General features: G+C 54.4%; 3 protein-coding genes across 4 annotated transcripts in view; all 3 read left to right on the top strand.

The window, feature by feature from the left end:
- The window catches only part of LOC116494859 (protocadherin alpha-2-like), a 180,544-nt gene that overhangs the window by 39,273 nt on the left and 125,703 nt on the right, over window positions 1-15,568 (top strand). The window lies entirely within an intron of this gene.
- On the top strand, window positions 1,612-4,512 carry LOC116494943 (protocadherin alpha-6-like). Its single transcript, XM_032197103.1, has one exon. The coding sequence runs from the start codon at window positions 1,612-1,614 to the stop codon at window positions 4,207-4,209; it is 2,598 nt and encodes an 865-aa protein (XP_032052994.1). The 3' UTR covers window positions 4,210-4,512.
- Window positions 11,359-13,956, top strand: LOC116494942 (protocadherin alpha-2-like). The gene has a single exon (XM_032197101.1). It carries the CDS (start codon window positions 11,359-11,361, stop codon window positions 13,954-13,956), a length of 2,598 nt encoding a protein of 865 aa, XP_032052992.1.

Here is a 15,568-nt window from a genome sequence, read left to right as displayed (position 1 = left end):
GGCTCATCAGAGAAATTCCATGGGGGGACATGGCCATCTTGAGTGCTAAGGGATGCTGTACAGAGCAGAATAGAAGGCAGTGAGGAAGAGGAAGAAGAGGTCTTGCATTAGAGCAAGTCTTATCTTGATTGGAAGAGTGGTGTAGGCATTTGGAAAGCATTTTGAGAATGGAAGAAAAAAAAAAAAAAAGGAAAAGTAAAGAGTAGAGGAGAGGAAGAGAAGCTGATGGATTGAAGGAGTGAAGGAAAGAAAGGAAGCATGAAGATACTGTAGGATGACTGAAAGAAGTAAGAGAAAAGGAAAGAAGGAACTGAAAGGATGAAACAAGTAAAAAGGAAGGACGACACTGAAAGAATGAATGAACTGGAAGAGAGGTAGAGAATGAGTGAAGAAAGAACATGAGAGAAAGCAGGACAGAAGGAAGGAAGACATCGAGAAGAATGTAGGCAAGCAAGAAGCAACCAAGACTGAGAATGGAAGAGAAACAAAAGAGGAAAGAGAATAGAAGGAAGTAAAGGAAGCAAGAAAGAAATGAAAGGAAGGCAATTTAGAAAAATACGTAAAGGAAGGAAGCAAAGAAGCAAAGACGGAAGGAGGAAAGAAGTGAAAGATGGATAGTAGTGGAAGTAGTAAAGAAGACATTCAGAAGAAATTAGGCAAGCAAAAGAAGCAAGTGAGAGAGAGAATGGAGGAGAAGCAAAGGAGGAGAGAGACGAGAAAGAAGGAAAGGAAGCAATCAAGCAAGGAAAGAATCAAGGAGGAGCCTCGGTCGGCGTGATGCATGCAGGGCTGGCAGCCGGTCGATGTGCGGGGAGCAGTGTGTGGAGCGCACACTCCGCTCCAGACTGAAAGGAAGACTGAAAGGAAATAAATAAAAAAAGGAAGTAACACAGGACTAAAAAAGGAAGAAGAAATCGAATGAAAAAAAAAATAAAATAAAGGAATAATGAAGGAACAAAGAGAAAGAATGAAGATATATGAAGAAGGAGAAAAGTTTCAGAAAGAAGAAAAGAAGTGAAAGAAGGAAAGAAGTGAAAGAAGTACTAGCGTACATGAATGAACAAAGTGAAAGAAGGAAAAAAGTGAGAGAAGGAAAGAAGTATGCATGGAGAAGAAAGCATTCAAGCAAGAAGCAAGCAGGAAAGCAAGCGAGAGAGAGAATGGAGGAGAAGTAAAGGAGGAGAGAAAATGGAAAGGAAGCAAGCCAGGGCTGGGAGGAGCCGGTCGCTGTGCGGGGAGCGGCGTGTGGAGCGCGGCGCAGCGGGGCTCTTGCCGCCTGGTTGTCGCTGTTGTCTCGGGCTGTGCTGGGGTGGGTGTCGGTGTCGGCGCCGTGGGCGTGGCGTGTCCCGCGAGTGGCGGGGGTGTCGTGTCCCGCGCGGCGGTGTCGGTGTCGGTGTCGCTGGCGTGCTGTCGGCGGCGGGCGCGAGTGAGGCGTCGGAGCACACGGTGTCGCTGCAGGCTCAGGAACGGCGCGGGAGCGGCGGGAGGGCGGCTCCGCCCCGGGGCGGCGGGAAGGGCGGCTGTGCGCGCGGGGGGAGCGGCGCGGGGCGGGCAGGAGAGCGGCGGCGGCGGCGTTGGGAGCCGTGCGGGGCGCGGGCGGCGGCGGCGGCCATGGTGGTGTGCGTGCGGGCCGTGGTGCGGGTGCTGGTGCTGCAGGCGGCCTGGGCGCTGGGCGGCGGGCAGGTGCGCTACTCGGTGCCGGAGGAAGCCAAGGGCGGCACGGTGGTGGGGCGGCTGGCGCAGGACCTGGGCCTGGAGGCGGGCGAGGCGGAGGCGCGGCGGCTGCGGCTGGTGGCGCAGGGCCGGCGGGCGAGCGTGGAGGTGAGCGGGGCGAGCGGGGCGCTGGTGGTGAGCTCGCGGCTGGACCGGGAGGAGCTGTGCGGGAAGAGCGCGCCCTGCGCCCTGCGCCTGGAGGTGCTGCTGGAGCGGCCGCTGCGCGTCTTCCACGTGGAGGTGGAGGTCACCGACATCAACGACAATGCCCCGCTCTTCCCCGCCGCCACCAAAAACCTCAGCATCGCAGAACTGTCACTACCGGGATCCCGCTTCCCGCTGGAGGGCGCGTCGGATGCGGACATCGGAGCCAACGCGCAGCTTTCCTACACCCTCAGCCCTAGCGAGCACTTCGCTTTGGATTTGCAAAAAACGGAGGATGATACCGAGTCGTTATTCTTGGTGCTGAGGCGGCCGCTGGACCGCGAGTCGTTGGCCGAGCACCGTCTGGTGCTGACGGCGACTGACGGGGGCAGGCCGGCTCTGACAGGCACGGTGGAGCTGTTGGTGTCGGTGCTGGATGCAAACGACAACGCGCCCCAATTCAACCAGTCGGTGTATAAAGTGCGGCTGCCGGAAAATAGTGAACGGGGCAGTTTTGTGCTCAGAGTAAATGCCACGGATTTAGATGAAGGCACCAATAGGAACATCTCTTATTCTCTTCAGAGCCTGTTTCCTCAGGATGGACGAGACATGTTTGAAATTCACAAAACGAGCGGAGAGATTCATCTGAGAGGTTCTTTAGATTTTGAGGACGTTAGACTGTATCGCCTACAAGTGGATGCAAAGGACATGGGAAACCCACCGCTGTCGGGTCACTGCAAGGTGGTGGTGGAGGTGCTGGACGTGAACGACAACGCGCCCGAGGTGTGGGTGACGTCGCTGTCGGTGCCGGTGCCCGAGGACGCGTCGGTGGGGACGGTGGTGGCGCTGCTGAGCGTGTCGGACCGGGACTCGGGGGCGAACGGGCGGGTGCGCTGCGCGGTGTGGCCGCCGGCGCCGTTCGGGCTGGTGGCGACGTTCGCGGGCTCGTACTCGCTGGTGCTGCGGGAGGCGCTGGACCGGGAGCGGGTGTCGGAGTACGAGGTGGAGGTGCGGGCGGAGGACGGCGGGGCGCCGCCGCTGCGCGCCAGCCGCGGGCTGCGGGTGCCGGTGTCGGACGTGAACGACAACGCGCCGGCGTTCGCGCAGGCCGTGTACACGGTGCTGGCGCGGGAGAACAACGCGGCGGGCGCGGAGCTGGCGCGGCTGTGGGCGCGGGACCCGGACGAGGCGGGCAACGGGCGCGTGAGCTACTCGGTGGCGGAGGGCGGCGCGGGCGCGGGGTCGGGGTCGGGGTCGGGGTGGCGTCCGGCGTCGAGCTACGTGTCGGTGGACGCGGAGAGCGGGCGGCTGTGGGCGCTGCGGCCCCTGGACTACGAGGAGCTGCAGGTGCTGCAGTTCGAGGTGCGTGCGGTGGACGCGGGCGAGCCGCCGCTGTGCGGCAACGCCACGGTGCAGCTGTTCGTGGTGGACGAGAACGACAACGCGCCGGCGCTGCTCCCGCCTGCCGGCGGCGGGCCGGGGCCCTGGGCTGCGGGCGAGGCGTCGGCGTCGGCGTCGGCGCCGGGGTCGCTGTGGGCGTGGGCGGCGTGGGGGGCGCCGGCGGGGCAGGTGGTGGCGAAGATCCGCGCGGTGGACGCGGACTCGGGCTACAACGCGTGGCTGCGCTACGAGCTGTGGGAGCCGCGGGGCAAGGGCCCGTTCCGCGTGGGGCTGTACAGCGGCGAGGTGAGCACGGCGCGGGCGCTGGAGGAGGCGGACGGCCCGCGGCAGAGGCTGCTGATCGTGGTGCGGGACCACGGGGAGCCGTCGCGCTCGGCCACGGCCACGCTGAGCGTGTCGCTGGTGGAGGGCGCCGAGGCGGCGCTGTCGGCGGCGGCGGCGGGGGCGGGGGCGTCGTCGTCGGGGGCGGGGCTGCGGCCGGCGGAGGGCGGCGCGGCGGCGGCGGCGGCGGCGACGAACGTGTGGCTGGTGGTGGCCATCTGCGCGGTGTCGAGCCTGTTCCTGCTGGCGGTGGTGCTGTACGGGGCGTCGCGCTGGGCGCCGCGGGCGGCCGTGCTGGCGGGGCCCGGGCCGGCGACGCTGGTGTGCGCCAGCGAGGTGGGCAGCTGGTCGTACTCGCAGCGCCAGAGCCGGAGCCTGTGCGTGGCGGACGGCGCGGGCAAGAGCGACCTGATGGTTTTCAGCCCCAACTGCCCGCCGCCGCCCGGCCCCGCGGCAGAAAACGGTTCTGCCGAGAAGGGACCTTCGCTCTCCCCGTACTCCTCAGGCACGGTAGGTTGCCCCTTGTTTTTCATTTTTATTCATTTATTTATTTTTCTTTACCAGTTCTTTTGTTTTCCGATGGTATTTCACGGCAGGATGGTCATTGAAACGATGTGGATGTGGAAGTAATTTTACTTGGATTTTCCTCACAACATGGTCTCTGCAAATCTTGTTGGTTACTGGTGTGTAGCATTTCTGTTTGAGACTGTTGAAGGTCTGCAGTCCAGGAAGACATGGTCTGGTTGTGACTGTGCAGCAGGCACTGTTGAAAGCCCTTTAAGTAGCTGAATGTTGGGCCTACTGTTGTTACGTTGTTTTCTTCAGGTCCATTCAGGAAACACCTTGTGTAGCTGGAAAAGCAGAACAGTCTTGGCCTCATGTTTTCGGATAAGTGATGCTGTGAAGTCCTCTATCCATGCAGGATTCTGCAGAGCTATTGCACGGTCTGATGCCATGATGTTTGTCTCTCACTCCTTCCCCAACAGGGTTGTCATCTCTCAGAATGAAGTCAATGCCCATTGACGTTAGCTGTCATTCCATCTCTTTTTAAAGGAGGCAAAATGGCCTGTTTTAATGTTCGTCCTGTGAATCTGCAAGATGTTCCCTGTGCATATGGGACCATTGGCAGGGTTTTTCAGGTTTCAGATCTGTTATTGCTGGGAAGGGTGTGTGAAAGTTGGAGTGAGCATTGCGGTGGCAAGTGAAAGTGTGTCACCTGCCGGAGGTGAATGTGGCAATGGCACTGAATGGGACCTGGCCTTATTCTGAAGTGAACCGTGACCTTTGTGGGGAAGTCCCACTGCCTCAGGGAAAAGGAAATCAATAGTCTGCATTGCATGCCTTAAGAGTAGAAGAAGAGGTGTCCACTTGTCTTGAAAACACACATTCGAGAATGGAGGATCAAGGGTGCCTAAAGTGAATCCTGAGGCAAAATTGTCTCAGTATGTTCCTGGGCAAGACCCTTTTCCAGGCTTGAAGTGACATGATTTGAAGGTCTTGCCTGTGTTGAGAATAGTATGTGGTGTCGAAATGCCCAGAATGCCGATTGAGTTTATATGCCTTGTGAGAATTTTCACTGCATCAGTTGTGAATCCCTCTCTCTCCTCTGGGTTGTGTTGAGCAAGACGGAAATAAAGCACTCATTGGAGAGAAGTGGACCAGGAAGTGGAATGGGTGATTTCTCTTGAAAAAGGGATTTGTCGTCGTTGGGTGGAGGGCTGATGTTGAGTTAGATGATGTTGTAGAGGGCCTTGTCTTTTGCTTGTCAAAATGTATCAGAGGAAGTGAGTTTGACTCCTTCCCTATCCTGCTGTTGCTTAGCTTCTGTGTAGAGCTGCAGTTGCTCGTGATCACTATGCCTCTGCTCTCAGCAAGGCATGCCGGTTTCCCCTGTCTTTTCCTATGCTCCTTGAAGATAAATTAACTTTTCCACTCTGTTTACTTCCAGAAAGTCATTGTTAAAGGGGAAGGTGCAACAAAAATCATATAATATTTATCCCATTTTGAGCATGCTATTTGTGTAGTTTGTAATAGAGAGGTAGAAGAGCAGAGCATGAGGAAAGAGCAATAAACAGAGCAACAGAGAACTGTTTTTCTGCATCAGGCAAAGTGTTTTTTTTGAGGACAGCTTCAGAGGATCTGACTGTGCCAGTTACACGCATTCTGTGGTGACCGGCCTGTCCTGTGTCCTGGGTGTGCTGGTAAATGTGATCGGATGTTTTCCCTGTGCCCAGCTCATGCTCATTGCAGCTGGGTGCAGGTGGTGGGTTGTCTGATGCTCATGAGACAGCGGTGTTGGAGTCTTCCTACTTTTCACACAAGCCTTGTAATGGAATGGGAGATGGGAGAACACTTTTGGTGTTCTACTCATTCTACTTCCACTGCATTGCTGTTCCTTTTTATGGAATTGTTGTGTGTAGTCCCCTTATGATGTTTTTTTTAACTGTTGCAAATATGTTGATCCCATCAGTTCCTGGTTTGGAGCTTCTTATGGAGGCTAGCTGTTCAGTTTTTGATATATATATATATTTCTGATAGAATAAAATCAGTGCAGATTGTGCTTAGTGCTTTCACAATGTGGGCTCCCGAAATCCTGTTTCTTACTGGTGTACAACATTTCCACCTGAGATTGCTGAAGGAGTGGATGATATGAAAAGTGGTGGTGGTCCTGTAGGCATTATTCTTTCTCATTCAGTTCATACTTGAAACCTTTTGACTTAAAATGATTTTAATGTTTGTTTGTTTGTTATTTGGTGGGTGGAGTGGTAATTCCCTAATGCTGTTTTTTGAAGCTTTCCATCTGTGCTGGCATGCATCTAAGAGCTCCTCAGCTCCTGGTTTGGAAATACTCTCCTGGAGATCTGATTTCCCAGGGTGCAGGACAGAATATGCCAGAAGATGACATGGAGAAGAGGCCTGGCACATTGTGCTCCTCAGCTAGGAGCCTCTCCGAATTCCCAGAAATTCATCTGTGATCTCTTTCTGAGGATGAGAGGCAGTGTGTTATTCATGCTGCCACATATCTGCCTTGGTCTGTGCTTGGAGGCTTTGCCTGATGTTTTCTACGGGAATTCCCTTCCTGCATATGGATGAAGTTCGAGTAAGCTGAGAGCATGGCAGAATGGTTTATGTAGGATGGGACCTGTGTGGCCTCAAAGGAAGCAAATGGGGATGTCAAGGCCATGTGTGAAGAACGATGAGCTTTCTGAGGGCCCTGTGCAGTCAAGTTCTGCATGTCCTCACTCCGCGTTGTTCTTGTGGTATTCCTGCTTGTGAAGACATCTGTCATTGGTGCTTTTAATCATGTTTGCCCGAATGTGGAGTATTGTTGCTCAGGCAGGAGCTTTTCCCACTACTGACAATTCTTCCCGAATTGTCGGAAGTTCCCCAAGATATTCCTTCTGCTCTTATTGTTGGGAGGGACAGGAAGAAGTGCTGTTTGTATTCTCAGTGTTGTCCAGACCTTGTGGTCCAATGAAGTGGGATCGGATCCTCTGGTTTTCTTCTCTCCTGTAATGAAAATGTCCCACTCACCATTCTGCTATTGTTCCTCTCTCATATTGGAAATTTGTTGGCAATAATGGATGAGATATAGTCTGCTGAGTCTGAACTGCCAGAGAAGAGACACTTGGACAGTTGTCTGTGAGTGTGGGTGCTGGCTTCTGCACTGTTGAGAGTGGAGGTTGTCGTTGAGAGAATGTCATTGGCTTTCAGGTCTGCCTCTTGCTTCCCATGTGATAGGATCTTAAGGTACCTTGTGCTGAAGGTGACACGTGGACGTCCGTGGTTTCCTTGCTGAGAGCGGGAAGAACACTGCAGTTAGATGAGGCTGGTGAGGGCCTCATCCTGTGAAGGTCTGTGTGTCTCCAAGGAAGGCAATTTGTGTCAATCCCTGGCCTGATGTTCCAGGGCCTACCCAGGTTCTGTGTAGAGTTTAGTTTTTGTTTGCCCACTTGGTTTTCCTTCATCTCACTGTCCTGTACCATAGGCCTGGATTTGCAGCAGTCTGTAAGATGGCCTTTGACACCTGAGTTCCTGAGCATGAGGAGTGGCTGCTCCAGCAGAAGTTGTATAAATGTCCATCAGGCCTGCTTTCACCATTTCCATGTGAGATTGCTGAGCCAGTGTTAATTGTGGAGAGTGCCATTTGTGCAGGGTGGAGGATCCTGGCCATGGTGGGAGAAGTCGAGGCTGTGCAGAAGGTGATGCTCAGAGTTGGATTTCGAGCTGGATTGTGTTGGTGGGGTGGAGCAACATCCAGGTGTTGTGGCAGTGATTTTTTTAACTCCTTTTTGAGAAGGAGTAAGCATTTGGCAATGGGCAGGATGGTGTTGAGTAGGAAAATAAGCGTGTTTGTGGGAAATGGTGATGCTGGGTGGAAGTTGTAGTGTGGCCTTTGCCAAGAAGTGGGGAGGAGGGGAAGAAGTGCTCTCCATGTTTACTGTGTTGGCAAATCTTGTGTTTCAATGAGCTTGAATGGGATACTTTGTGGTTTTTGTTATTGTTTTTTTGTTTGTTTGTTTGTTTTTCCTCTCCTGTATGATGGTTGCCTGTGTGACAACCATGTGTCAGGGAGTACATCACACTCTCCCATGATTGGGGAGCTTTTGCTAAGCTTGATGATTTCTCTTGAGTCCAGCTTCCCTAGAAATCACTGAAGATTTGAAATGAAAATTTCTCTTTGAAACCAATTATCCATCCATGAATCTGTTACTTTTTCTGAGCATTCAATCGCATGGAAGTGCTGATGCTACTGGTAAGTTGTTCACATGCAAAAAATATGTTTGAGACACTGGTGTCTATTGTTTTGTAGTTTAGTTGTGTTCCCTTTATGTTGGATGGACTGAACATTGCCTGGGGAATGCCTGTAGGTTTGGAGCCTTGTCGTGTACATGTTGGTACCGATGGGTTTCTCCCACTGGGAAGTGTCCGTTCCCATGGTGTCTTCGTGGAGTGAGAAATAGAGGAAATTTCTAAGGAGACTTGATCGGGTGGGTGTATTCGTTGTGCACTTGACTTCCCCTCAGTCTTTGTACTTGCATAGTTGGCCCCAGTGGAGATGGTGCATCTCTTGTAAAACATCTCATTCCAAAAAGTGAACATGTGTAGGGGAGCAGTTTGTGGTGTCGAATGATTTTGTAGTTGTCCCACATCAGAAGGAAATTTTTTCCATATAGCTTCCCTGGGAATCTGTAATGTTTGATGAAATGGTCATTTATAAGCAATTGTCCTGTCATTGAAGTTCCTTTTTTAATAAAGGTAAGTGTCTCCTGCCCAAATAAGATGCTTTCAAGAGAGCAATGCACAATTTTTGCTATTTAACTGCAATATGTTCATGTTGGGTGGATGGAAAGGATCCTGGGTAATGGCTGTAGTTTTAGAGCATCAGAGCCCTGCTGCCTGGTCTTGTTCGTTTCCTGTTGCTTCCCATCACAGAGTGAGCATGTGGCAGGACAGTCATGAAAGGCTGCAGTTTGTGAAAGTGAGTGAAAGACTCACCTGAGCTGTATGGAGGTCTTGGTGCCTGTTTGCAGTGGGCATCCAGGTCCTCTGGTGTGCAGTAGCTCATGAGAGAAATTCCTGGGGGAACATGATCCTCCTGAGTGCTAAGGATGCTGTACAGAGCAGAATGGAAGGCAGTGAGGAAGAGGAAGAAGAGGTCTTGCATTAGAGCAAGTCTTATCTTGATTGGAAGAGTGGTGTAGGCATTTGGAAAGCATTTTGAGAATGGAAAAATAAAAAGGAAAAGTAAAGAGTAGAGGAGAGGAAGAGAAGCGGATGGATTGAAGGAGTGAAGGAAAGAAAGGAAGCATGAAGATACTGTAGGATGACTGAAAGAAGTAAGAGAAAAGGAAAGAAGGAACTGAAAGGATGAATCAAGTAAAAAGGAAGGACGTCACTGAAAGAATGAATGAACTGGAAGAGAAGTAGAGAATGAGTGAAGAAAGAACATGAGAGAAAGCATGACAGAAGGAAGGAAGACATCGAGAAGAATGTAGGCAAGCAAGAAGCAACCAAGACTGAGAATGGAAGAGAAACAAAGGAGGAAAGAGAAATAGAAGGAAGGAAAGGAAGCAAGAAAGAAATGAAAGGAAGGATGTTTTGGAAAATACGTAAAGGAAGGAAGCAAAGAAGCAAAGACGGAAGGAGGAAAGAAGTGAAAGATGGATAGTAGTGAAAGTAGGAAATAAGACATTCAGAAGAAAATATGCAAGCAAAAGAAGCAAGCAAGAGAGAGAATGGAGGAGAAGCAAAGGAGAAGAGAGATTGGAGGATGTTGTCCTCATGAGTGCTGAGGAACCCTGTAAAGAGCTCAATGAAAGGCCATGAGGAAGCTGAAGAAGAGAGTTTGGCTGAGGTCATGGCTGTGCTTGATGGTGCGCTTGATGTTGTAGGCATTTGGACAGCGTTTTGATAAAGGAGGGGAAAAAAGTGAAGGAAGAAAAAAAAGGGCAAGGAGGGAAATAGAAAGGTTATGAAGGCTAATATAAAGAAAGGAAACATGAGAAGTATAGAGGAAAGGAAGAGAAGCAAATGGATAGAAGGAGTAAAAGAAAGAAAGAAACCAGGAATAAGTTGTAAGACTGAAAGTAGGAATTGAAAGACTGAAAGAAAATAAAAGAAAAATAAGGAAGGAGCATGGAAAGAAAAAGGAAAAAGAAATCGAATTAGAAAATAAAAACAAAGGAATAACAATGGAAAAGAGAAAGAATGAAGGTATATCAAGAAGGAACGAAGTTGCAGAAAGAAGGAAAGAAGTGAAGAAATAAAAGAAGATGTCGAGAAGAACGCAGGCAAGGAAGAAGCAAGCAGGAAAGCAAGCAAGAGAGAGAATGGAGGAGAAGCAAAGGAGGAGAGAGACGAGAAAGAAGGGAAGGAAACAAGCAAGCAAGAAAAGAATCAAGGAGGAGCCTCCGTCGTTGTGATGCATGCAGGGCTGGCAGCCGGTCGATGTGCGGGGAGTAGTGTGTGGAGCGCACACTCCGCTCCAGACTGAAAGGAAGACTGAAAGGAAGTAAAAGAATAAAGGAAGTAACATAAGAATGAAAAAGGAAGAAGAAATTGAATGAGAAAAATAATAAGAGAATAATGAAGGAACAGAGAGAAAGAATGAAGATATATGAAGAAGGAAATAAGGTTCAGAAAGAAGGAAAGAAGAGAAAAAAGGAACAAAGTGAAGAAAGTAATAGCGAGAATGAAGGAACAAAGTGAAAGAAGGAAAAAAGTGAGGGAAGGAAAGAAGTGGAAGAAGAAAAAGGGAGAAAGAAGGGAAGAAGTATGCGTGCAGAAGAAAGCATGCAAACAAGAAGGAAGCAGGAAAGCAAGCGACAGAGAGAATGGAGGAGAAGCAAAGCAGGAGAGAGACGTGAAAGGAAGCAAGCAAGGGTTGGGAGGAGCCGGTCGGTGTGCGGGGAGCGGCGTGTGGAGCGCGGCGCAGCGGGGCTATTGCCCCGTGGTTGTCGCTGCTGTCTCGGGCTGTGCTGGGCTCGGTGTCGGCGCCGTGGGCGTGGCGTGTCCCACGAGTGGCGGGGGTGTCGTGTCCCGCGCGGCGGTGTCGGTGTCGCTGGCGTGCTGTCGGCGGCGGGCGCGAGTGAGGCGTCGGAGCACACGGTGTCGCTGCAGGCTCAGGAACGGCGCGGGAGCGGCGGGAGGGCGGCTCCGCCCCGGGGCGGCGGGAAGGGCGGCTGTGCGCGCGGGGGGAGCGGCGCGGGGCGGGCAGGAGAGCGGCGGCGGCGGCGTTGGGAGCCGTGCGGGGCGCGGGCGGCGGCGGCGGCGGCCATGGTGGTGTGCGTGCGGGCCGTGGTGCGGGTGCTGGTGCTGCAGGCGGCCTGGGCGCTGGGCGGCGGGCAGGTGCGCTACTCGGTGCCGGAGGAAGCCAAGGGCGGCACGGTGGTGGGGCGGCTGGCGCAGGACCTGGGCCTGGAGGCGGGCGAGGCGGAGGCGCGGCGGCTGCGGCTGGTGGCGCAGGGCCGGCGGGCGAGCGTGGAGGTGAGCGGGGCGAGCGGGGCGCTGGTGGTGAGCTCGCGGCTGGACCGGGAGGAGCTGTGCGGGAAGAGCGCGCCCTGCGCCCTGCGCCTGGAGGTGCTGCTGGAGCGGCCGCTGCGCGTCTTCCACGTGGAGGTGGAGGTCACCGACATCAACGACAATGCCCCGATCTTCCCCGCCGCCACCAAAAACCTCAGCATCCCGGAATTAAATACGATGCCGGGATCCCGTTTCCCGCTGGAGGGCGCGTCGGATGCGGACATCGGAGCTAACGCGCAGCTCTCCTATACCCTCAGCCCCAGCGAGCACTTCGCTCTGGATTTACAGCGGAGCGACGAATACCGAGAGTCGCTGTTCCTGGTGCTGACGAAAGGTCTGGACCGCGAGTCGTTGGCCGAGCACCGTCTGGTGCTGACGGCGATTGATGGTGGAAGGCCACCTCTGACGGGCACGGTGGAGCTTGTGGTGTCGGTGCTGGATGCGAACGACAACGCGCCCCAGTTCAACCAGTCGGTGTATAAAGTGCAGGTACTGGAGAGCGCAGCAGAGGGAACATTGGTGTCTCGAGTCGGCGCCACAGATCCGGACGAGGGAAGCAACAGTGAAATAACGTTCAGTAGAAGCAATACCTTTCCATCCGGAGGATTAAACCTCTTCGAATTAAACGTGCAGTCGGGGGAGATCCGTCTCCGCGGACCTTTGGACTTTGAAGAAGTCCGATTTTATGAATTACAAATCGAAGCGCAAGATAAGGGGACGCCCCCTCTATCGGGTCACTGCAAGGTGGTGGTGGAGGTGCTGGACGTGAACGACAACGCGCCCGAGGTGTGGGTGACGTCGCTGTCGGTGCCGGTGCCCGAGGACGCGTCGGTGGGGACGGTGGTGGCGCTGCTGAGCGTGTCGGACCGGGACTCGGGGGCGAACGGGCGGGTGCGCTGCGCGGTGTGGCCGCCGGCGCCGTTCGGGCTGGTGGCGACGTTCGCGGGCTCGTACTCGCTGGTGCTGCGGGAGGCGCTGGACCGGGAGCGGGTGTCGGAGTACGAGGTGGAGGTGCGGGCGGAGGACGGCGGGGCGCCGCCGCTGCGCGCCAGCCGCGGGCTGCGGGTGCCGGTGTCGGACGTGAACGACAACGCGCCGGCGTTCGCGCAGGCCGTGTACACGGTGCTGGCGCGGGAGAACAACGCGGCGGGCGCGGAGCTGGCGCGGCTGTGGGCGCGGGACCCGGACGAGGCGGGCAACGGGCGCGTGAGCTACTCGGTGGCGGAGGGCGGCGCGGGCGCGGGGTCGGGGTCGGGGTCGGGGTGGCGTCCGGCGTCGAGCTACGTGTCGGTGGACGCGGAGAGCGGGCGGCTGTGGGCGCTGCGGCCCCTGGACTACGAGGAGCTGCAGGTGCTGCAGTTCGAGGTGCGTGCGGTGGACGCGGGCGAGCCGCCGCTGTGCGGCAACGCCACGGTGCAGCTGTTCGTGGTGGACGAGAACGACAACGCGCCGGCGCTGCTCCCGCCTGCCGGCGGCGGGCCGGGGCCCTGGGCTGCGGGCGAGGCGTCGGCGTCGGCGCCGGGGTCGCTGTGGGCGTGGGCGGCGTGGGGGGCGCCGGCGGGGCAGGTGGTGGCGAAGATCCGCGCGGTGGACGCGGACTCGGGCTACAACGCGTGGCTGCGCTACGAGCTGTGGGAGCCGCGGGGCAAGGGCCCGTTCCGCGTGGGGCTGTACAGCGGCGAGGTGAGCACGGCGCGGGCGCTGGAGGAGGCGGACGGCCCGCGGCAGAGGCTGCTGATCGTGGTGCGGGACCACGGGGAGCCGTCGCGCTCGGCCACGGCCACGCTGAGCGTGTCGCTGGTGGAGGGCGCCGAGGCGGCGCTGTCGGCGGCGGCGGCGGGGGCGGGGGCGTCGTCGTCGGGGGCGGGGCTGCGGCCGGCGGCGGGCGCGGAGGGCGGCGCGGCGGCGGCGGCGGCGGCGGCGGCGGCGACGAACGTGTGGCTGGTGGTGGCCATCTGCGCGGTGTCGAGCCTGTTCCTGCTGGCGGTGGTGCTGTACGGGGCGTCGCGCTGGGCGCCGCGGGCGGCCGTGCTGGCGGGGCCCGGGCCGGCGACGCTGGTGTGCGCCAGCGAGGTGGGCAGCTGGTCGTACTCGCAGCGCCAGAGCCGGAGCCTGTGCGTGGCGGACGGCGCGGGCAAGAGCGACCTGATGGTTTTCAGCCCCAACTGCCCGCCGCCGCCCGGCCCCGCGGCAGAAAACGGTTCTGCCGAGAAGGGACCTTCGCTCTCCCCGTACTCCTCAGGCACGGTAGGTTGCCCGTTTTTTTTTTTTTTATTTGTGGTACTTCTCTTCATTTTTCCGATGGTATTTCACGGCAGGATGGTCATTGAAACGATGTGGATGTGGAAGTAATTTTACAAGGATTTTCCTCACCACATGGTCTCTGCAAATCTTGTTGGTTACTCATATGTAGCAATTCTGTTTGAGACTGTTCAAGGACTGTAGTCCAGGAAGGACCAACATGGTCTGATTGTGACTGTGCACCTGGTACTATTGAAAGCTCTGTAAGCAGCTGAATGCTACGTCTACAGTAGTTGTTATTTTGTTTTCTTCAGGGCTATTCTGTAAACCTATGTGTAGTTGGAAACCAGAACCATCTTGGCCTCATGTATTCGGATAAGTGATGCTGTGAAGTCCTCTATCCATGCAGGATGCTGTAAAGCTATTGCACCGTCTGACACTGATGCCATGATGTTTGCCTCTCACTCCTTCACCAACAGGGTTGTCATCTCTCAGAATGAAGTCAATACCCATTGACGTTAGCTGTCATTCCATCTCTTTTTGAAGGAGGCACACTGGCCAGTTTGGTGTTCTTCCAGTGAATCTGCAAGATGGTCCCTGTGCATATGGGACCATTGGCAGGGTTTTTCAGGTTTCAGATCTGTCATTGCTGGGAAGGGTGTGTGAAAGTTGGAGTGAGCATTGTGTTGGGAAGGGAAAGTGTGTCACCTGGTGGAGGTGAATATGGCAATGGCACTGAATGGGACCTGGTCTTAATATGAAGTGAACCGTGACCTCTGGGGGGGAAGTCCCACTGCCTCAGGGAAAAGGAAATCAATAGTCTGCATTGCATGCCATAAGAGAAGAAGAGGTGCCTACTTGTGTTGAAAACACACATTCGAGAATGGGGGATCAAGGGTGCCTAAAGTGAATCTGTAGGCAAAATGGTCTCAGAGTGTTCCTGGGCAAGACCCTTTTCCAGGCTTGAAGTGAGAAGATTTGAAGGTCTTGCCTATGTTGAGAATAGTATGTGTTGTTGAAATGCCCAGAATGCCACTTGAGTTTATATGCCTTGTGAGAATTTTCACTGCATCAGTTGTGAATCTCTCTCTCTCCTCTGGGTTGTGTTGAACAAGATGGAAAAAAATCACTCATTGCAGAGAAGTGGACCAGGAAGTGGAGTGGGTGATTTCTCTTGAAAAAGGGATTTGTCGTCGTTGGGTGGAGGGCTGATGTTGAGTTAGATGATGTTGCAGAGGGCCTTGTCTTGTGCAGGTCAAAATATATCAGAGGAAGTGTGTTCGACAGCTTCCCTATGCTGCTGTTGCCTAGCTTTTGTTTAGATCTGCAGTTGCTCGTGATCAGTAAGTCTCTGCTCTCAACAAGGCATGCCAGTTTCCCCTGTCTTTTCCTATGCGCCTATAAGATAGATAAACTTTTTCACTCTGTTTACTGCCAGAAAGTCATTGTTAAAAGGGAAGATGCAGCAAAAATCAAATAATATTTATCCCATTTTGAGCATGCTATTTGTGTAGTTTGTAATAGAGAGGTAGAAGAGCAGAGCACAAGGACAGAGCAATAAACAGGGCAACAGAGAACTGTTTTTCTGCATCAGGCAAAGTGTTTTGTTTGAGGACAGCTTCAGAGGATCTGACTGTGCCAGTTACACGCATTCCATGGTGCCTGGCCTGTCCTGTGTCCTGGGTGTGCTGGTAAATGTGATCGGATGTTTTCCCTGTGCCCA

This window comes from Aythya fuligula, chromosome 14, assembly GCF_009819795.1.
Source record: "Aythya fuligula isolate bAytFul2 chromosome 14, bAytFul2.pri, whole genome shotgun sequence".
NCBI lineage: Eukaryota > Metazoa > Chordata > Aves > Anseriformes > Anatidae > Aythya > Aythya fuligula.
Note: the sequence above shows the minus strand (reverse complement) of the source record. Positions and strands in the feature narration are given on the sequence as shown.

Coding starts and splice junctions, on each gene's coding strand:
- LOC116494943 (XM_032197103.1), top strand. CDS start 1,612: ATGGTGGTGTGCGTGCGGGCCGTGGTGCGGGTGCTGGTGCTGCAGGCG.
- LOC116494942 (XM_032197101.1), top strand. CDS start 11,359: ATGGTGGTGTGCGTGCGGGCCGTGGTGCGGGTGCTGGTGCTGCAGGCG.